Source organism: Octopus sinensis, linkage group LG18, assembly GCF_006345805.1.
Source record: "Octopus sinensis linkage group LG18, ASM634580v1, whole genome shotgun sequence".
In the NCBI taxonomy this organism is placed as follows: Eukaryota; Metazoa; Mollusca; class Cephalopoda; order Octopoda; family Octopodidae; genus Octopus; species Octopus sinensis.
The window spans coordinates 17,572,279-17,595,617 of NC_043014.1; the positions used below are offsets into that span (position 1 = coordinate 17,572,279).

The 23,339-nt window shown below is 36.6% G+C and overlaps 2 protein-coding genes across 3 annotated transcripts; both read left to right on the forward strand.

Annotated features, from left to right (window-relative positions):
- Nucleotides 1-305: 305 nt before the first annotated feature.
- On the forward strand, nucleotides 306-12,114 carry LOC115221764 (cystatin-B-like). Of its 2 annotated transcripts, none has more exons than XM_036510756.1 (4): nucleotides 306-418; nucleotides 484-592; nucleotides 10,677-10,778; nucleotides 11,922-12,114. In XM_036510756.1, the coding sequence occupies exons 2-4, from the start codon at nucleotides 524-526 to the stop codon at nucleotides 12,039-12,041; spliced, it is 291 nt and encodes a 96-aa protein (XP_036366649.1). In that variant the 5' UTR covers nucleotides 306-418; nucleotides 484-523; the 3' UTR covers nucleotides 12,042-12,114. The 2 variants fall into 2 exon arrangements, with proteins under 2 accessions (XP_036366649.1, XP_036366650.1); XM_036510757.1 differs by having other exon boundaries at nucleotides 313-409; nucleotides 474-592.
- Nucleotides 12,115-21,945: 9,831 nt separating this feature from the next.
- Nucleotides 21,946-22,329, forward strand: LOC115221649. Its single transcript, XM_029791851.1, has one exon. The coding sequence runs from the start codon at nucleotides 21,946-21,948 to the stop codon at nucleotides 22,327-22,329; it is 384 nt and encodes a 127-aa protein (XP_029647711.1).
- Nucleotides 22,330-23,339: the final 1,010 nt, after the last annotated feature.

Below are 23,339 nucleotides of genomic sequence, written 5' to 3' on the forward strand. Positions count from 1 at the left end.
GGTGGGGCATACTTGTGTTGGTATGCCTCTATATCTCTATATATCTCTCTACGTATACGTGTGTGCGTATGCGCTTGTCTCCACACCACTTGATAATCTGTGTTGGCTTATTTACATCTTGTAATTAGCTGTTGAGCAAAAGAGGCGATAAAATAAGAACTAGAATGAAAAGGAAATAGCACTGTGGTCGATTTGATCAACTTAAAGCCTTCGAAGCGGTGCCTCAGCACGATCGCAGTCAAAAGATGCAAGCACGTAAAAGAATAAATCATAAATGAACCGGGAAATTTGTTAAAACTAGAAATAACGCATTTCTGCGTGTAGCAGCTTCCATAGATTTCATTCTCATTGAAAAACTTCTACCGTTGCACACTAGTTTATAAACAACCACCCAAACAAGCTTCAGCGCACTTCGTTGTTTAACTAGTGGATCTGCTGACTACTTCGTTGTTTAACTAGTGGATCTGCTGACTACTTCGTTGTTTAACTAGTGGATCTGCTGACTATTTCCTCGTTTATCACGATGCCTTTGTGTGGAGGATTGTCTGACAAAAAAGATATTACTGATGAGGTTAAAAATTTATGCGATGAAGTGAGTTATTTTTTTTTCTATTTTCGATAATTTCATTTAATCATTACTCTTCTTGCCTAGTTTGCATCGAACAGATATGACCATCCCGTTTTTTATTATCATTGCTTCAGACATTGTATATGCAGGACAAACATTTGTTTTCTCTAATTCAGTCTGAATTAAGAAGCATTCGACTACCTCTTCTAGCAATCTGAGCGACCACGTAAGGGCTTCTCGTTTGTTGGCTTATATCCCTATCATTAGGATTATTAAGGCGGTAAGCTCGTAGAATCGTTAGCGAGTCAGACAAAATACCTAGCAGATTTCTTCAGGCTTTTTTACGTTCTGGGTTCAAATTCCGCCTAGGTTGATTTGCCTTTCATCCTTTCGGTGTCGATAAAATAAATACCTGTTGGACACAGGTGTCGATGTAATCAACGTACACCCTTCTATGTATCAGAATTCGAAACCATTAACCCGTTATTGTTACAGATCGCCTACGCAGTGGTACATATGTACCTTAAAAAAAAAACAACAAAAAAACAATGATCGCCTTAAAAACCATTCAAGTTGTAGTCAGCATCTGTGTAGAGTCGAAAATTATCTAATTCGTTACAAACTCTAATTTTTCGGATGTGTAGATTCTTCGAGGAAAATAAAGAAATGGATAAAAGGGTGTGGCGTTAGTATGATCAAAGTTAAACAAAAACAGCAGTAACAACTGCACATCGAAAGTAGCTGATAGAAGATATTCAGTCGATGTTCTGGCGAAGGTAAAGCTCGTGCACACCACCTATTTCCGATGTTTAAAAAAAAATTTTTTTCAAAAATTTTTCGGATTTCTATGATTCCGATATAGAATACAATCCTGCCCCAAAATGTGAAATTTTGTGGTAATTTAATCAGCAGTCCGTGGTTAATCCCCGAACTTTTCTTGGATAGATTAACGTTGTAAATATTGTTTATCTTTTACTTGTTTCATTTATTGAAACGTGATGGCCATCCTGGGGCACCTCATTGAAGGGTTTAGTCGAATTAATCGACCCCATACTTATTTTGGTAACTTTTTACCATTACCTGTTCGGTGATGTAGTTAATGTATATATGTAATTTTGTGGGTGTCCGTTCAATAATTTCTAAGTTTTAGGTGGACAGACATAATCAAAAACTTTAATTAGATTTCATTTTATCGACCCTGGCGAGAGGGGTTAGCATAATGAAGTACGAGTGAAATTGGGTTCGGTAGGATTTGAAACCAGAACATAAAGATTTTTACCGACGAGACTTTTTTCAGACGCACTAAGGTAATGGTTTTCAACCTGGGGTCTGCAAAGGTAGTGCTGGGGATCGGTAAACTAAATTCAAAATTTCATATATATAAATATTACATAACGATAAGCATGTTAAAAGGGGTCCGTGGGAAAACTCATTTAAATAAAAGGTTTAGGAACCACTGCACTAAGGATTCCGCCAATTCACCACCAAGTAACAAACTGCCCTATTATTTCCTGGATAGAAATTCCGAAGGATTCGATCCTTTTAGGAAAATAATCGAGTCTTCACCCAGAAAACGTAGAAGGCATAAGTCGACGGCATTGGATTTAATAAATGTAATATTAAAAACCTCACTTGCCAACCGCATGGTTTCAGGTTCAGTCCCATTGCTTGACACCTTGGACAAGTGTCTTTTGCTATAGCCCCGGGCCGACCAAAGCCTTGTGAGTGGATTTGGTAGACATAAACTGAGAGAGGCCGTGGTATATATTTAAGTGTGTATATATTATGTATTTATTTGTGACTGTCCTTCCACCGTTTGACAACCGGTGTTGATTTGTATACGTCCTCGTAACAACGATTCACCAATTGTTTTCCTTTACAAAGCAAGAAATCCATTTAACTTCGAGTAATTTACACATATTTTCGTAGAGAAGAGAGAGAGAGGATGACAGAGAAAGAAAGACAGAATAGAGTGTAAGAGAGAGAGAAGAGGATTGGAGGAGAGAGAGGGGTATTTGATTAAATTTAGAGAAAGAGTTGTAGAACAAATGAATGACACTGCTAGAGTAGGAACAGGAGAGTAAACAAACAGGACGTAATCTCAGACGTAATTTAAAAAAAAAATTATTCTCTCTTATACTCTCTCTCTCACATTACTTTTTTTCTCCCTCTCCCTTCTCTATCTCTAACTCTTTATCTCCCTCTCTCTATTTCTATCTATCTCTTGCACTCTTTCAAAACCACTGACGAAACCGATATTTTTTCTAGAACAAGTGCATTGAAGTAGTGACAGTGATAATTAGATAAGATGGATTAGATAAGATAGAATAGATAGATAAGATAAGCAGATAAAATAGATTAGAGGGATTAGATAGATAAGCTAGATTATAGATTAGATAGATTAGATACATAAGATGAGATAGATAAGATAGATTAGATTAGATAGATAAGATAGATTATAGATTAGATAGATAAGATAGATTATAGATTTGTAGAGCGACTGTACATATATAAGTATGTATTTATATACATATATAACTATATATTTATATATGTATATATATGTATATATATGTATACATATATATATGTATATATATATGTATACATATATATGTATATATATATGTATACATATATATATGTATATATATATGTATACATATATATATGTATATATATATGTATACATATATATATGTATATATATATGTATATATATATGTATATATATATGTATACATATATATGTATATATATATGTATACATATATATATGTATATATATATGTATACATATATATATGTATATATATATGTATACAATATATATGTATATATATATGTATACATATATATATGTATATATATTATGTATATATATATATATATATGTATATATATATATATATATGTATATAATATGTATATATATGTATACATATATATATGTATATATATATGTATACAATATATATGTATATATATATGTATACATATATATGTATGTATATATGTATAGATATATATATGTATATATATATGTATACATATATATATGTAAGCCAGTACCGCATCGACTGGCCTCCGTGCTGTGGGCACATAACAAACACTATCCGATCGTGGCCATTCGCCAGCCTCATCTGGCACCTGTGTCGGTGGCACATAAAAACACCATCGACCCGGCAAGACTAGTCAGGCCATAACCCGTGGCCCCTACCTGGGACGTAGTCAGTTCACCTGTGCATACCTTCCTTCTTGTGACACTTGTGAAGACCTGTTGAGGCAAGTGAAAATCAAATCAAAACAAATCAAAATAGAAGAACATCAATGGAATTTGTATCTTTGTGGTACCAGTGCCGGTGGCACACAAGAAAGCCATCCGAACGTGGCCGTAGCCAGTACCGCATCGACTGGCTTCCGTGCTGTGGGCACGTAACAAACACCATCCGATCGTGGCCGTTCGCCAGCCTCATCTGGCACCTGTGTCGGTGGCACATAAAAACACCATCCGAGCGTGGCCGTCTGCCAGCCTCGTCTGGCACCTGTGTCGGTGGCTCATAAAAAAACACCATCCGAGCGTGGCCGTTCGCCAGCCTCGTCTGGCACCTGTGTCGGTGGCACATAAAATCACCCACTACACTCTCGGAGTGGTTGGCGTTAGGAAGGGCATCCAGCTGTAGAAACACTGCCAGATCTGACTGGCCTGGTGCAGCCTTCGGGCTCCCCAGACCCCAGTTGAACCGTCCAACCCATGCTAGCATGGAAAGCGGACGTTAAATGATGATGATGATGATATATATATGTATGTATATATGTGTACATATATATATGTATGTATATATATATATGTATGTATATATATATATGTATGTATATATATATATGTATGTATATATATATATATGTATGTATATATGTATGTATTTATATACATGTATATATATGTATGTACGTATTTATATACATGTATATATATGTATACATGTATTTATATACGTACGTATTTATATACATGTATATATATGTATACATGTATTTATATACGTATGTATTTATGAAGGTTCATGGCTCAGTAGTTAAGGTAGGTTCGATTCCCAGATTGGGCATTGCGTTGTGTTCTTGAGCAAAGCATTTCATGTTGCTCTGTGATCATTTCGACATCTTACATGTGACACCCATTTGCACCTGTGCAGGTAATGTCAATCTGATGGAGGGAGTGAGCTTATGTGTTCACAAACATTTGATCACTATAAACAAATCATCTGTGTGGTTATTCGGTAAGATATTGTCAAACCCTCATACGTCATCTAAGGACAAGGGAGCCCATCATATATATGTATGTATTTATATATATGTATATATACATGTATGTATACTTATACACACACACACACACACACACACATTTAATGTATACATATATGATATATATATATATGACTTTCTCTTTTAGTTGAGGGATCCTTGTCTTTGCAAGTCAAGGATCCCTCACGTATGTGGAAAAGTTGTGGGTTCTGGAGCCATATGAAAGGCACCCAGTCCACTCAGTAAACCTGTTGGTGTTTTGAATGGCATCGAGCTGTGAAAAGCATGCTGATGTAAACTGTTCCTGTTAAGCTCTCCAACCCATCCCAGTAAGGAAGATCTGTTAAATGACAATGATAATGATGGTGATATTTATATATAGAATATTTCACATACAACTTGCATACAACATTCCTTTGTCAGCTGATGAGGTCAGATTACTGCAGAGTTGTTACTCCTAATGATATTAACGTGAAATAATTGAGTTCTTTTGGCCTACATCAGCATATATTCTTCTTCCTTTTATTATTCATGCAACCATCATACTGAAGTGGATGAAGCTGTAACTACTTCAACTATAATACAACTGTTTTATTTCAATATTTTCAGTGGAGTTTTTCTCTTTGTTCAAATCTTTGGTCTTTCTCTTGCAAATAGAGGAATATCTATGGGGAAACTCTCATTGCTTCATTCTCCTGTTTGGGAATTTCAGAATCAACTACTTTGATACCCTTCTTCAATCCAATGCAAGACTTATATTGTGTGTGTATATATATATATATATATATATATATATATATATATATTAGATAAAGATAGTTATGACCGGTCTGTGGGGTTATCTCAGGTTTTGCATCCATAAATCGCTTCATTTTATGGCATTTCTTCAGGCCCTAGTGGCCAATAGCCTAAAGTTTCTCTTGAAAGTGGAGCGGGGAAAAGACCTCATAGCTACTTGTTGAAAGCACAAAGAGTTAAGCACAAGGAATTGTCTCCCTTAGATTGCTATTTGCAGTTGATGTGGTCAGCTTGTAGGTTCCAGAGCTTCAGTAGGAATCTTCTGAAATGTAAGCAAGGTTCAAAGAATTGAAGGTGTTTCCCGAATTGAGAGAATTCTTAAATATTCTCACCCATTCAACTATGCACAGCTTGCAACACTTGTTCCCGATGATGTAGGTGCTCAGTTCTAGGATCTTCCATGAGATTAAATGCGTGGAGTCCCTTTCATTTTCAGGTGCCACACATTACTGCCCAAGAACGTGACATATCATCTCCCTGGGATCCTGAACAGGAACCTGTGGTTGGAGAGGTGCTGTATGAAGGTGTTTCCAGAACATCTGATGTATCTTTGTATTATGCTGCTTCTGTTGATGTTGACACTGCTACTTTTGCTGGTACTGGTGTTGGTATTGGTGTTGGTGTTGGTAAAGGGGACATCATCGGTGGCAGTTTTGCTGCTGTCGCTGTTGGTGTTGCTATAGCTGTCATCATAGCAGTTGGAGCTATTATTGGTGCTACATTGGTGGTGGCTGATGTTGTTGTTGCTATTATTATTTTTATCATTGTTAGCTCATTTCTAAGTTGAGGAAGAAAGTTGGGGACGCAAACCAAATGATATTTCAGCAGTGCTTCCTTCTGTGGTTGTTAGGGTCTGGCATGCAGATGATGTGGTCCCAGAATCTGCTTGTAGCTAGGGCTTTGTTATAGTAAGGGAAGTTGCTGCGTTGAAAGTTTTTTGACTAGAGGGATGGTTTGAGATCCTCTTGCTGACATCCTTCACCAGGTTTTTGAACATGATGAGTGGGTGGCAGGAGGCTGTGTTGATATATGCCAGCCTCTTGTCGAGGATGATGTCTAAAAAGTTTGCAGTGGTGAGGTTAGTGTCAGCTGTAATTTTCAGTCCCATTGAACCAAGTGTGCTAATCAGATTGTTCCTAAGCCTATCTAGGGTGTGCCTATTAGCTCCTCTAGAGATAAGCAAGGCATCATCTCTGTAGAGACCAAGGAAGATAGAGGGGAATTTATTCTTTAGCGTATCCAGGATGTAAAACCCAATGAAGTTGCATACACCAGCAGTCATAGCCACCCCCTCACTACATCAAAGGAGCCCATGGGGTTGGTTTGTTTGATCCAGGTCAAACCTTTATTGAACAGTACCATTTTCCTAGTGTGCATTATGACATCTGTGTCCCTATCACTAATGTCAGTGAAGCCCCTAGGGAAGGAAAGTGCCTTGACCAGTAACCCTTTTGATATAGATGGGCAAAATGTCAAATTAGGTGAATCTTGATCTGCCCGTCTCCTTGTTGGCATTAAACCATGTAATCACCTTGTTGGTGCTACACCATAGGGAGAGGTTTGTGGGTCTCCTTATGTCATTAATGTTCCTCAGTATGTGCTGGCTTGCCTGACCGACCTTGGATTTAGCCAGGTTGATCAGACAGTATTTAAGGTTCAAGACAAAGTTGATAGTAATAAAAGCATTCTTCTTAGCTAAAATTTCTATCCTATCTGCTATATCTAATTTGTTGGCCAACTGTTTGCCTTCGCTGTTGATGTTGTATGTATGGGGTAGGTGGGAAGTGTGCCTATAGTTCTGTGTAATGTTGTTTTCTAATAGTCTGCTATAAGTGTGGGTGTCTATTCTATATAGTTTTTTTTTGTCATGTCAGAAGATTAGGGGCCTCTTGGAATTTTTTAATTGTCTAATGTTGGTATGGAGTTTATATTGGAAGGAGAAAGAGGACTTACTGAATTTTAGCTTAGAAATGATGCCAAGCAGCTCTGTTTTGAAGGCCTTAAGGTCCTTGATCCTGGGTGGGTACTTCCTATATCTGATCCTGTATATATTATTCTCTGGAAATGTCATGGCTTAGTCATAGTAGAAGGCCTACCATTGCATTCAGTTTATTAGATTAATCATTTTTTCCAGCAGCATTCTTGTATACAGCTTGTTAGATGGTGCAGGGATGTTCTTAGAGGATACAAGGTCAACTTGTTCCATATTTTCGAGAGATTAAGTGAAGAGAGGTTATAGGCCACCAGTCATCAGGGTATGAAGAAATGTCATAAAGTTAAGCACTTTATGGGCATGAAAACCACAGTAACTCCATATACTGACCATAACTATCTTTATCTAAATACTCTACTGCTTTATAACTTAGAGTGTGCATCTCTTTTGGATTTATGATTTACTGACAAGATATATATATATATATATATATATAAATATGTATATCTGTATATATATATATATATATATATATATATATATATATATATATATATATATATGCACACACACAATTGCAGTGTGCAAGATATTTGTATAACTTACAAATATCTTCCATGCTGCAATTGTTTTTTTTTCAATACATGATCTCATATCAAGTCATTGTAGTTATGAGTTGTAAAAGAAATGGAAAGTATGCGAGTTGTGTGTATACATGTATTTATGTGTACATATGTGTGTATGTATGTGTATGTATATGTGTGTGTGTGTGTATGTACATATATATGGGGTATACAGTATCCCCATACACTATTACACACACCTGGACATACTATATTCTTCCATTTAGTCCAGATAAACACACACGCACACACACATAACAGGGGCATGAATAACCTCATTAGCTAATAAACAGCAAGCTGATAAGGGAGCTTTTATATTGTCCCTCATACCACTAGAAATAGCAACAATCTCTCCCTCATTTTAAATAGTGTAAATGGCATTCATTAGGTAATGCAGCCCTAGGCACCTAATTAAAAGATGGGTGAGTCATGGTTGGCATACCTTTGATCAGAGATCTATTTGATCAAGGTTGATCTGGAAACATGAACAATGAAACATGAACAATAGCCTCATTAACATGAACAATGAAACATGAACAATAGCCTCATTAATCCCCCTGTATTTTACTGTTATGTGTCTTAAGTGCAGAAGACCAGCAAATGTGTTTTGAAGAAAGCTACTTCAATGCCCACAGGCATATGGCGTAGTGGTTAAGAGAGTGGGCTACTAACCCCAAGATTCGAAGTTTGATTCCAAGCAGTGACCTGAACAATAACAATGATAATAATAATAACATCGAAAAATATGTTAGGAATGAGAACCCAGGTTCGAAATTTCCCCAAGACACCTGAAGAAGGCTGGAGAGTATATCAGCCAAAATGTTGTGTTACCAACAAGCACGATGAGGACAAATATCCGTTGAATGTAAATAATATAAATAATGTAAATAAAGCTACTTCAATGCCACAGTAATCACTATTAAAGCAAAAGTGAAGAGAAATAAATCATTATCTGAAGTTGGTGTTCTAGCATGGCCACAGTCCAATGACTAAAACAAACAAAAGACTAAAAGGATATCTTAGGACTGCCAAGTTACATTTAATACACTACATGTCAAAGTGTAACTAAAGTCAGAACATTATGTACCTGGAACAATGGCTCTGCTGATCATATCAAATTATTTGACTATCATACACTTTATTGTGCAAAATTTATGAAAAATATAACACATTGGCAAGCTGAAAAATGAATACAGTGTTGGTATTAGTTTCTGCTCAGGAAATGGGGGGAAAATGAAGGAAGTGTCTTTAATGTTTTGAGTAATTACTCTTCTTCTGAAAGGTGGCAAAGACATGGAGAAAAAAGAACAGAATAGGGAAATTGAAGAAATTCAAGTCATCTATGTCTATGCTGATCTGAGGCTGGGCAACAACAATGAGAACACGAGCTCCTTACGCAATAATGTTGATCATATATAGATCTTTTTTACCTCCATTTTCATTTGGTTTCTTAATTAAATTCAAGTATATATATATTCTATAATATAGGCTACTATATTTTATGGTGTAAAAGACATATGGGCATATTAGATGCATCCCAATTCCAGCAGTGTATGTTGAGGGAAGAAGTTTTTATTCATTAAAACTTATGAGAGGCCCAACTTATGTAGGACCCAGGGTTTTGAGAGACTTAAAAAAGAAACAAAAATGCATTGTATATACCATCGAATACAGTCATGTAATTATATCATGCTCATGTTTTCCTTATCAAATTATCACAATTAATTTTATTATTGTATTTTGGAGTGTTATAAACAATTACAATTTGTTTCTAAATGAGTCAGCAAAGTAGGTTTCAGCTAGTCACATGAACTGTCCTCATTACCAAATATCTACAAAAAAAAAAAATGGGCAAAACAAAGAACAGAAGTCAACAACATTAAGTTTACTCATCATTTTAAATCAGATGACTGAATTTTCTCAGTCCCAGATTTTAATAAATATGTTTGGCTGAAATACTCCAGACTGTTGAAGAGTGTACTGAATAAGACACTACACATCTCCACGTGTAGTTTCTATTTTCTTTTTGTAACATATTTCTATTACACACACACACACACACACACACACATATATATATACATATATTACAAAAAGAAAATAGAAACTACACGTGGAAATGTAAGGGGAAAGTAAGAAGAAAAATAAGTGAAAATGCACATTGGAAATCAGAAAAAGTAAAGGGCTTTTTATGAAAAGTAACGATAGATATATACAATTGGAGGAACTGAGGTAGGAATAAAAGTAATAAAATGCTAAACAGCATTTCTTCTAGTTTCAAATGCTATCAGAATCAACTTTGCCTTTCATCCTTTTGGGGCCAATATAAGTACCAGTTGAGCAGGGGGATCAATGAAATTGACCAGACTTTTCCCACAAAATTTCATGCCTTTTCCCTATATTAGAAAGAATTATATTACATATAAATATTACCATTTGTTTTCAGTTAAAGCAGAAAATGGAAGAGAAATTGGGGAAAAAATTTAAAGAATTTGAAGCTCTGCATTTTAAGCAACAGCTAGTATCTGGAATGAATTATTTTGTAAAGGTAATTGTTGCTTTGTATTTTATTTATTCCATAGCTATTTACATTTTGTTAACTTTGTTTATTCGTATTGGGTTGTCCGGAAAGTTCGTGCCAATTTATAGTAGCTTACCTTTCGACTTATTTTAGAACATGGTTGAGTCCATAAAATAAGATTTGACTACACCTCCATTTAGAGCACAGTTTAAGTTATCTTTTCGTGGAAGAAAGTTTATGTTAATTTGTGTTAATTCTGTAACCCTTTAAGAAAGTTCATTTTCGGCATTTGATGCTTTGGGAACCAAACAAAAATTGCTGCAGCTTGGCTGGGATGTACTACCGCACCCTCCATAATCACCAGATATTGCTCCTTCAGATTTCCACTTATTCAAGTCTCTGCAGAATAGTCTTAATGGTAAAAATTTCAATTCCTTGGATGACGTAAAAAGATACCTTGATGAATTCTTTGCCATGAAACCACCTCAATTCAGAGAAGAGGGTATTTTCAAGTTAAAGGAAAGAGGGAGACACATCGTGCAACAAAATGTTTCATATTTGGTTGATTAAAAATGTAATGGCAAGTATTTATTGACCTTTTTCTTTCCTTTAAAAATTGGCACAAACTTTCCGGACAACCCAATAGTCTAATTTTTGCAGCCTTAACAGTCCTTTGTTCATTCATCTTACATGCATGCATGGTGATTGCTCCATCTTCACATGATTGTTTCTTTCTTGTGCTTCCTTGTTGTCAATGGAATTTTTGACTTTCCATCCATGACCTCTCAGTTGACTATTCAGTCCATCTGCAGATCTACCCCGGTTTGAGACATATGTGACAATTCACTGGGTCACTTTGTGGGATATGACCTCTGTGAACTGCTGTATGTGTTTTCAGATTTGAAATTGATTTACAAACTTTTTCACATATTACACATGGTAAACCAATTACCTGGTCTAAAAGGAAGGACTTTGCATACTGCATTCAGCTGATCTTTTTCCGGGGGACGTCATATACACAAACACATGCACATGCACGTGTACATAGAAAGAGAGAGAGAGAGAGAGAGAGAGAGAGAGAGAGTTAACTACTCTGTCTGATTTATAGAATTGTAAACTTTAATGATAAATCTTAGATATTATCTCAAATGTTTAATTTCTATTCTACAGATACATGTTGGAAGCGAAGAATGTGTTCATGCAAGAATTTACCAACCATTCTCTGATGGTGTGGAATTGACGTCAATAAAAGGGAGTATGGCATGTGCTGATGAAATAGAATATTTTTAGATGGAACGTCTTGTAAAGTAATTTTATTTCTAATAATGTAATTTTTAGAATAAAACATTGTTCTTAAATCTAACAAAAGTGTATAAAATGATTATTCCCACTGTGTGGCACCTTGGGCAAGTGTCTCCTACTATAGCCTTGAGCAGACCAAAGCCTTATGAGTGGATTTGGTAGACGGAAACTGAAAGAAGCCCATCGTATATTTGTGTGTGTGTATATTGTGTATATTGACAGGGCAAGACCGCTAGGTAGTCGGCCGTATGCTAGAAATAGATCATCAACGATCAAACTACAAAGAATGTTCTCTAGGGGAAAATTCAGCGAACACCAGAAACAAATTAGGCGGGCAAGACAGATGAAAATTTATATAAAAAACAAAATTAATCGCATACCTCGGTTTCAACTATTAACAAACGAATTACATAATTCAAATGTCCGTAGTTTCGTCAGTACGATCGTTCAGAACAAATGTAATCTGTTTTTTATATAAATTTTCATCTGTCTTGCCCGCCTAATTTGTTTCTGGTGTTTGCTGAATTTTCCTCTAGAGAACATTCTTTGTAGTTTGATCGTTGATGATCTATTTCTAGCATACGGCCGACTACCTAGTGGTCTTGCCCTGTCAATATACACATGTATTAGAATTTTCTCTGATTTTTCAGATTTTTGTATGCTAGACTACTGGTTTTAAATTAATATTAATTTATCTCACTCATTATTTATATATATATATATATATATATATATATATGTATATGTGTGTGTATGTGTTTGTGTGTCTGTCTTTGTCCCCCCAACATCGCTTGACAACAGATGCTGGTGTGTTTACACCCCCGTAACTTAGCGGTTCGGCAAAAAGAGACTGAGAGAATAAGTACTAGGCTTACAAAGAATAAGTCCTGGGGTAGATTTCCTTGACTTAAGGGCTGTGCTCCAGTATGGCCACAGTCAAATGACTGCAATAAGTAAAAGAGTATTAGTTGTCAATTACATTCTCATCATTACATTTTTGTGTTGCATTCATCATCATCATCATCATCATCGTTTAGCGTCCGCTTTCCATGCTGGCATGGGTTGAACGATTCAACTGGGGTCTGGGAAGCCAGAAGGCTGCACCAGGCCCAGTCTGATCTGGCAATGTTTCTACGGCTGGATGCCCTTCTTAATGCCAACCACTCCATGAGTGTAGTGGGTGCTTTTTATGTGCCAGACGAGGCTGGCAAATCGGATGGTGCTTTTTACATTCCACGGGCACGGAGGCAGTTGGAGCGGCGCTGGCAATGGCCACGTTCGGATGGTTCTCTTATGTGCCACCGGCACTGGTATCACAGCTATGATTTCCATTGATGTTGATCGATTTTGATTTTGATTTTGTTTTTGTTTTTCACTTGCCTCAACAGGTCTTCACAAGTAGAGTTTTGTGTCCCAAGAAGGAAAGGTTTGCATAAAGTGGACTGAGGCCACGGGTTATGGCCTCACTTGTCCTGCCGGGTCTTCTCATGCACAGCATACTTCCAAAGGTCTCGGTGTCTAGTCATTTCTTTGGTGAGATCTAAAGTTCGAAGATCATGCTTTACCAACTCATCCCAGGTTTTCCTGGGTCTACCTCTTCCACAGGTTCCCTCAACCGCTAGGGTGTGGCACTTTTTCACACAACTATCTTCATCCATTCTCGCCACATGACCATACCAGTGCAAATGTCTCTTGCACACCACAACTGATGCTTCTTAGGTCCAACTTTTCTCTCAAGGTACTTACACTCTGTCGAGTATGAACACTGACATTACACATCCATCGGAGCATACTGGCTTCATTTCTTGCAAGCTTACGCATATCCTCAGCAGTCATGGCCCATGTTTCACTGCCATGTAGCATGGCTGTTTGTATACATGCATCATACAGTCTGCCTTTTTACTCTGAGCAAGAGGCCTTTTGTCCCTAGCAGAGGTAAGAGCTCTCTGAACTTTGCCCAGGCTATTCTTACTCTAGCAGTTACACTTTCAACATACCCGCCCCCGCTACTGACTTGGTCACGTAGGTAAAGGGAGCTATCAACTATTTCTAGTTTTTCTCCCTGGAATGTGGCGGAAGTTGGTCTCTGTGCATTTTCAGTGTTTATTGCTCCTGAGCATCTGCCACATACAAAAACTATCTTCCCAGTTAGCCTTCCCTTGATGTTGCTGCACCTCTTATGTGTCCATAGCTTACACTTGGTGCATCTTATAGAGTTTCTACCTACACCTTTTCTACAGATCGGGCAGGGCCATCTACCTGAAGGCGTTTGTGACTTGTCTACCTTCCTACTTATTAGGACATTGGTTTTAGCTAGGTTGACTCTAAGGCCCTTCGATTCTAATCCTTCCTTTCACACCTGGAACTTCTCCTCCAGTTCTGATAGTGACTCAGCAATTAGAGCAAGGTCATCAGCGTAGAGGAGCTCCCAGGGGCATCCTGTCTTGAGTTCCTCCGTTATTGCCTGGAGGACTATGATAAATAGGAGGGGTCTGAGGACTGAACCTTGGTGGTACCCTACCTCTACCCGGAATTCTTCACTGTACTCGTTGCTAACCCTCACCTTACTAGCAGTGTCCCTGTACATGGCTTGCACAGCTCTCACTAACCATTCATCTATCCCTAGTTTCCTCATTGATCACCAGATAAGGGATCGGGGGACCCTGTCAAAGGCGTTCTCCATGTCAATGAAAACCAGGTACAGGGGCTTATCTTTGGCTTGATATTTCTCCTGCAGCTGTCTTACCAGGAATATGGCATCAGTGGTGCTTTTCCCTGGCACGAAACCAAACTACATATTTGGTTGTGTTTTAAATGATTTTATTTCTAACGATCAATTTGTGAATAGTGGTACAAAATATGGAAAGGAATAGCTCTTAGTTCTTCCCATACAGTGGCTCTGTACATTGAGCAGCAAGACATCACCACTAATACCAGTTTTGAGCACATTTACTTGTATCTTCCCAGGCAATGCTAAGTTGTTTCAGATCTTTGAAGGTGGGTCTTCTTCTCTTCCTTCATCTCTCTGGTGGTACTCATTATGTAGCTATACAATGGGTACCACCAGGGTATTTGTTCTTCAAGCAATCAGAAATATGACCTGCATGTCTTACTTTTCTTTTCACCACAATCTTCTGCAGACTGTGCAAACTGGCCCTTCTCAGGACTTCAGAGTTTCTGATTCTGTTCCTGTTGGTGATCTTGAATGCATTCTACTTCTGAGAGACTTTGGTGGACATGCACACACTCACACATATAAACATTTAAACAGAGAAATAAGGCTTTCACACAGTTTCTGTCTACCAAATTAGTCATCCTGGGACTATACAAGACACTTGCTCAAAGTGTTGCACAATAAGGCTGAACCCGAAACCATTTGGTTACGAAACGAACTTCAATTCTTTATTTCCCCATCCCACCCATTATTGCACTTAATGATCATACCATATGATCCAGACCAGTAATTCCCTATTATAACCGTTTTAATAAAATATTTTACAAAATTATTTGACGCTCCGATTCAATTTTCAATTGTAGGCATGGTAATTTATATTGAAACTTTTGATATAAGAGATAAAACATTAACTCCAGATCAGCCCAAATTGAAGAAACTTATGGTCAAAGACTTTCCACCCGTAACCATTCAGTCAATTCTAAACGTAAAATGTTTCCCAGACTACATTACCTGCTGATTTTCTCTCTTTTCTTATAAAATAGTCAATGGCTCGAAGCAGAAATTGTTGAAAATTTATAACTTGACGGCCAGATTCAATTGTCAGTGTACAATACAAATCGAAATCAATATTAATAAAGAGCACATCACTTCAACATAAGAATACTCTTTCCAAGTGAGCACATGTAACTTCAAAGGGAGATTTCGGAGCATATTCCACTTAAACAAAACTTAAATTGACTTAACTCTTGAACGAGTCAATAAAAATGACTTTTTTTTCTGACTCTTTTTACCAAGAATTTTTATAGGAGTATGAAATGTTTGATTTCTTTTACGTGGTAATGAGCAATTTTTTGTATTCTCCATAGCAAGTGAATTGCATATAGAATACATATAAATTGCATGTTCTGAAGCCATTGAAAAATCCATATACCCTCTCCTCGTACTTTAGAAAATAAATTCAATTTATCAAATTTACATCCAGTTCTGCATAATCCAGTAATTTTTTCGTTGTGCAAACAAGACAAAATGTAAAACGACTGTTTTTCAGTTACAAGAAATCATTAATGCAATAAGTAATTTCCTAATTTCCTAATGATTTTCTCTTTTCTCTATTAAATTATGCGTTAATCTCACTTTGAAATTATAATTCTCACTTTGAAGTGATTGTCTTCTTGTGAAATCATCAATCTTAGTTTGAAGTGTCAAGGTCCCATGCTGAAGTCGCTTGTGCTTACAAACATTGATAAATACTGTTGTAAATACTGATTGCAATTTAGTTCCTCGGTTGTCTTTTAACCTCCTTACAAAACTATTCGACGGATTTGCTATAAAAAGTGACATTTTAAGGATCCACATAATTTATTTCGTAAAGAACCTAGTCATGCATGGATTTCACCTGAATTTGCCTATTTAGGCATATACTGTCCATCTACCTTAGTCCCTAGGCAAATACAGGAATATTAGATACCATACAACATAAATTCTTGACTTGTTAAAATTAACACAGCCTCTAAAGGATGTATCATAATTATCAAATGGTAATTCAGTCCAACTCCACTTAAAACGGGGAGATAATCTCAAGATTCAAGAATTTCTTCCATGTTCACATCTCGCTCAGGAAAAGCCAGGTTCACTGTGTGGAGATTACAGAAGAGTCGTGGATACAGCATTCTGGTTCAGTGTTCTAATGTTCTCTAATTTTCTAATGTTCTGGTTCAGTGATTCTAATGTTTTCTTTTGTTTATTTATTTATTTGTTTTCCTTTCTACTAATGAAAGAATTCTTTGTTTCATGCTCAGCTTCAACAAAAATATCTGCTGAGACAGGCCCATTCTGATAACTTAATAATTTTTATTGGGGAACAATAATGTTTATCTATGATAGAAATTTTATTCTTTCCATTAACATTCATTTCTTGAGCAAAAATGAAAACCGAAGCAGAACACGAGGTAATGTTTTTTGGTAATGTTTTTCAGACAGTTACATCCCAAATACAAATGCCTGGATAAGGCGCTATTTTTCCTAAAATACATTTAAGAAACATTAATAAAAAGCATCTAAGTGTCATGTGCACACACGCATGCATGCGTGCTCAAAAACACATATATGAATGTCACAATATATGGATTCAAGTAATCCGGTACTAGTCCTAAAAAAGCCCCTTAATATATCATTCTACAAAACATTGAATAAATAGTACGATTAAAGAGAAAACGGCAAGGAGAGTATATATTTATAAATGACAGAAATAGTTTGATGTAATTTTGTTTAACAATAAGAAAATTGTAATACAAGGCAAACTGCTTCGGAAAAATGGAAATAATTTATATTATTATAAATTACATACATGCTTTTAAGAATCGAAACAAATTGTTGTGGTATTAAAACTTAGTGTGAAATAAATTTCATCACATTATTTCTGTCATTAATAACTACATATACATACACACAGGTTTATAATTATACCATATGTTACATACATATGTATGTATATATGTATGTATGTATGTATATATGTATGTATGTATATATATGTATGTATATATATATCTGACTGGACTGGTGCAGCTTTCGGGCTCCCCAGACCCCAGTTGAACCGTCCAACCCATGCTAGCATGGAAAGCGGACGTTAAATGATGATGATGATGATGATGATATATGTATATATATATTTGTTTTGCAAGATTCTTGATGTGAAATCGTGTGTTGAAACAGATGTTCGATTTAGGAATGGTCATGTTGCCAGTTTAGCCAATAAAAACACACGCATTATATATTTATAGTTAGTAAGGAGAGACACACAAATAAGAAAGAAGAAAGCAAAGGACCCCTGATGAGGTCACAGAAGTGTGACGAAAGAACTCTGACCGAAATAAGATTAAGATTAATGTAAAAAATAAGGTTGAAGCAAATTAACACCAAATATATAGTGCATATGTTTTTATTGGCTAAACTGGCAACATGACCATTCCTAAATTCAACAACAACATATATATATATATATATATATATATATGTATATTTTTCATTTTCATTTCATTTCATTTGAGTTTGAGTCCATGCTCAGGCCAAGTCGAAGACTCCACCCTCAGAGTCTGGTGTGGTTGCCAGGTTGTATTCTCTGTTTAATTTTGACATGTGTAGGAGCGAGTTTGAGTCAGTTTGTGCTTGTTGTGTATATCCTGGGAGATGGGGTTCATCTCTAATGGTGCTTAAGTATCTATCCAGCTGCAATTTGAATGATTCCATACTGCATCCTGATAGATTTCTGACATGTACCGGAATGGAGTTGAATAGTTCTGCCCCTCGAACCAACAAACTTGACTCTCGCAGGGTTTTTGCTGCCTGGCCAGCCTTTTTGTTGACTGGTGGTAGCTGGCAGCGTCTTCCGTGGCGCAGCGAGTGGTAGGTTTTGATACCAAAGTTTGGCACCTTTTGCTCTATCATTTTCCAAATGTATATAATTCGGTATCACTCAAATCTTCTTTCTATTGAGTACATCTTCAAGGTTTTGAGTCTTTGCCAATAGTCCAGGTCCCTCGTTTCTGAGAAGTATGAGGTAAAATTTCTTTGGAGCGATTCCATCTTAGATAGTTGGCCCTTTGTTGTTGGTGACCACAACTGAGAACAGTAGTCAATCCTCGGAAGTATCATACTGTTCCAGAGGGTTTTCATTGTTGAGGTATCTCTTGATTTGAAGGTGCGCAAGATCCACCCGCTGTACTTTCTTGCAGTAAGACAGACTGAGTCAAGGTGTTCTCTGAATTTTAGGCTGGTTCCCATGTGGATGCCTAAATCTTTCACACACTGTTTTTCCATTATTTGTTGTCCTGATGGGTTTCTGTAGTTTGTTGTATTTTTCAGATCTTGATCTGTTCCGTAGCGAATTAGTTCAAACTTCTTATCATTGAACAACATGTTGTTTGTTTCCTGCCATTTATATATGGTGGTCAGGTCCTTTTGTAAGGCCTCTGTATCCACCTCGTCTTTGATTTGTCTCATAGCCCTGGTGTCATCAGCAAATGATGAGACGTTGCTGGTTGTATCTTCATCTATGTCAGAGATGAGGATGAGAAACAGGATTGGGCCGAGTACTGTACCCTGGGGAACACTGCTGGTGACAGGTGATGGTGTTGAATGGGTTCCATTCACAGTGACTGTTTGAGTTCTATTTGTAAGGAACTCATGTATCCATGTACCAACTTTTCCTCCTACTCCTAGCTTTCGAAGTTTGTGACCCAGGATGCCATGATCTACCTTGTCAAATGCCTTGGCAAAGTCGAGGTAAATAACATCTGTGTTGTATCCATTCTCTAGATTTTCTAGGATTTGGTCATGGTGTGCCAGTAGTTGGGAAAGACATGATCTACCTAACCTGAATCCATGCTGGTTGCAATTCATCAGATTGTTAGATTCCAGGAACTCAACCAGTTTTCCACGAACTATTCTTTCAAAGACCTTGATAATGTGTGATGTCAGTGAGATTGGTCGGTAGTTCTTTGGTTTTGATTTGCTGTCCCCTTTATGTATTGGAGTTATGTGTACTTCTTTATATGTATTTGGTATTTTGCCATTCTCCATAGATTCCCTCCATATCATGTAAAGGGGTTTCAACAATTGTACCTTGCAGTTTTTAAGTATCATGGCATTGAAACCATCAGGCCCCGCAGCCGAGTGCATGGAGAGCTTGTCTATGGCTCTTTCTATGTCTTCTAGGTTGAAATCAATGTCAGATAGGGTAGGTTTAGTATGGTTGATATCCTTGAAGAATTTTCCTGGGTCATGGATCTTCATGGTTTTAGATGGCTCACTGAAGACACTTTCATACTGTTGACCCAACATTTCTGCCATTTCAATAGGGTTATTCACTACATCCCCATTTTGTCTCTGGAGAGGTCCTATTGTTGACTTGGTATTCGAGTATTTCTTTGCAAAACTAGAAACATTTTGTATTTTTCTTGATGTTTTCTATGGCTCTCTTTTCTGCATTGTTACGTTCTTCATCATAGTGTTGTTTTAGATTGTCTTCTAATCTGTATATTTGGTCAAGGACTTTCTGTAATTCATGTTTTGATTTCAGCTTAGATGTTTTGTTTCTTAGTCTTGACCTTTTGCGCATCAGGATCTTTCGCTCCCGTGGTACAGGTTTTTTTGTGGATTTGGTTTTCTTAAGAGGAATATTTTTTGCACATGTTTCTTCGATCTTGTTTAAGAATTTCTTGTGTTTATCTGGCCCAGTAAGGTAGAGATCCCAGTCAATGATTTGTAACTGGTTGTTAATAGTTTCCCAATTTGCCTGGTGATAATCATACCTGAATAGCTTTGGCATGTCCTTTTGTTTAAGAGTTGTGGCATTGGGCTCATTACCAATGTGTAAATGCATTTCAATAATATTGTGGTCTGAGAGGATTGTTGGGGTTGAGTGAAGGTCAAATAGCATGTCTTCGTTGTTGGTGAAAACCAAGTCGATCGTATTATTATTTCTTGTTGCTTCTGTCATCATTTGTTTGAGGTATAATTTCTCTGTGACTTCCAACAGTTTGGCTGCCTGTATTTGTTCAGCTTTTGTCCCCAGTTTTAGTATGTGTCCATGTTGCCAGATGATGTTAGGGAAGTTGAAGTCACCAAGGAGGATAATGTCTGGCATTGGACTCGCCATGTTTCCCAGAATTTGTTGGAGCTTTGTCAGTGGCTCAGTGAAGGATAATGTTGGGCTGTTTGGCGGTCTGTACATTATTGTTACAACTGTATTAAGTTGGATGATTTTTATGCACAGCAGGTTGCAGTAGGCATTTGATTCACTGACAAGTTCTATGCATGCATAGGTATCATGGATATACATGATAACGCCCCCATGGGATCTGCCTTGTCTATCACATCTGAAGATGTTGAATCTATTGATTGTGATTTCGCTGTTGCAGATGTTTTCGTTGAGATGACTTTCAGTAATTCCTAAATTGAACTTCTCTCAGTATTTTATCCATATATATAAATATAGTTTTAGAGACAGAGCCACCCTCAACTCAATCAACATTGAAAGATCTACCCAACTGACCCATAAAATATTAAATATGTTACTTACTATATCTATTCAGAATCCCATACTTTCCATTTTAAAGATCTTTAAAATGGAAAGTATGGGATTCTGAATAGATATAGTAAATGTCATATTTAATATTTTATGGCTCAGTTGGGTATATCTTTCAATGTTGATTGAGTTGAGGGTGGCTCTGTCTCTAAAACTATATATATATATATATATATATATGGAAAGAAATGCGATGAAAAAACATAGAGGATTTGTTTTACAAGACTAAAGAATATATTAGATTCATAATAGCAAAATAAGATTTTTTTTCTTCCAACTTAATAACCGGTTTCTCTATCGCGTTTCAAATTATGAGTTTTGGATGAAGAAAAGACCTAACAAAAAAGAAATAGACTGACAAAAACGACCTAACCAAAAATAAGTAGACTATTTAACAAATTTTAAATGTAAACCCGGCCTATTCTACGGTCTACCAAAAATTCACAAGTTCTCTGGTATTTTTTTCGGACACTATGGCGCAAATCCTTCTTGCAAGGTTGAAGGGGTATTTGTTTTGATATGCTATCAAAAAATCCCCAAATACATACATACACCAGCACCAGGAGACCTAATATTACAGCCCATTATAGCCGGATCCATCCTGTGAAACACATCGGTTAAATTGCCTCATGGGCATCCTCCTGAAACCATTTCTAAACTATATCAAAAGTTATATTAGAGATAACTTAGATATGTTGAATCACCTACCAGAAAAAGTCAAGGAAGAAACAGTCTTGGTTAGATTTGATGTGATAAACCTATACACTAACATATCCCATAACTATGGAATAGAAGCGACCCAGGACTGGCTGGACAAATATCCAGAAGAAACACCAGGACGGATCAACAAAGATTTCATAATCGAATCAATAACAGTCATCCTTCAAAGCAATCACTTGATGTTTGATACGTCTGTTTATCGGCAAAAACCCGGAATTGCCATGGGAACGAGGGCAGCCCCGACAACTACCAACCTAACAATGAGCTATTTAGAAATAACAATATATCAGTAGTCATTTTCTAAATTTGGAAACCCTCTCTCCCAATATATAAAAGAAAATTGGAAAAGGTTTTTGGATAACACCAACATACAATTTACAATTGAACACAACCAAGAGGAATTCCCATTCCTAGACATATTGGTTAAAAAAATTAACAACAAAAAATAGAAATGGACGTTTTTTTACAAAACCACAGACACTAAACAATACCTATCTATTATTTAACTCATGCCACCCGAGACATATAAAAAAAATATCCCTTGAACCTTGCAAGCAGGATTTGAACCATAGTGTCCGAAAAAAATAGCAGAGAACTAAGACTGCAAGAACTTAAAAATGTGCTCCAGGACAGATACTACCCAGTTTAACTCATAAATGAAGGGATTAAACGTGAAAACTCGATTAACATAAAAATCTTAAGAAATGTCAAAAAGAAATAACATACCTACTCTGAAAACACTACCTTATGTCTCCACATACAACCCCAGAAACAAAGAAGCATTTAAGATCATTATCCAAAATCTTCCAATACTCCATAAGGACCCCAGACTGAAGGAAATTCTACGTACCCATAAAATCTTTGAAAACAGTAAACAACAAAAGACATTAAAGAAGATCTTCACAAATGCTAAATTATTTTCAAGAATAATGGACGCAAGAGCAAATAAGTGTGGTCGTCCTTACTGAAGGACATATCCCAATCTCTTGGCAGGATCAGAATTCCATTTTAGACAAGGACAAAAATTCAAAGTTAAATCCAACTTAACTTGCGCCTCTGAAAACTTCATTTATGTAATCAGATGCTCGGGCTGCCACAAAAAATATATAGGGTCGACATGAATGTCGATCAGACGAAGATGTACAGTCCACAGACAACAGATATCCACCCCACAATATTGCCAGATATATCTCAGTGAAGACATTGACAGATATGCAGAACAACTGCAACCACAATTCCTAATCGTCCCGTTATATCAATTTGCTCATTGGACCTCAACACAAGTATGACTAAATAAAAAGGC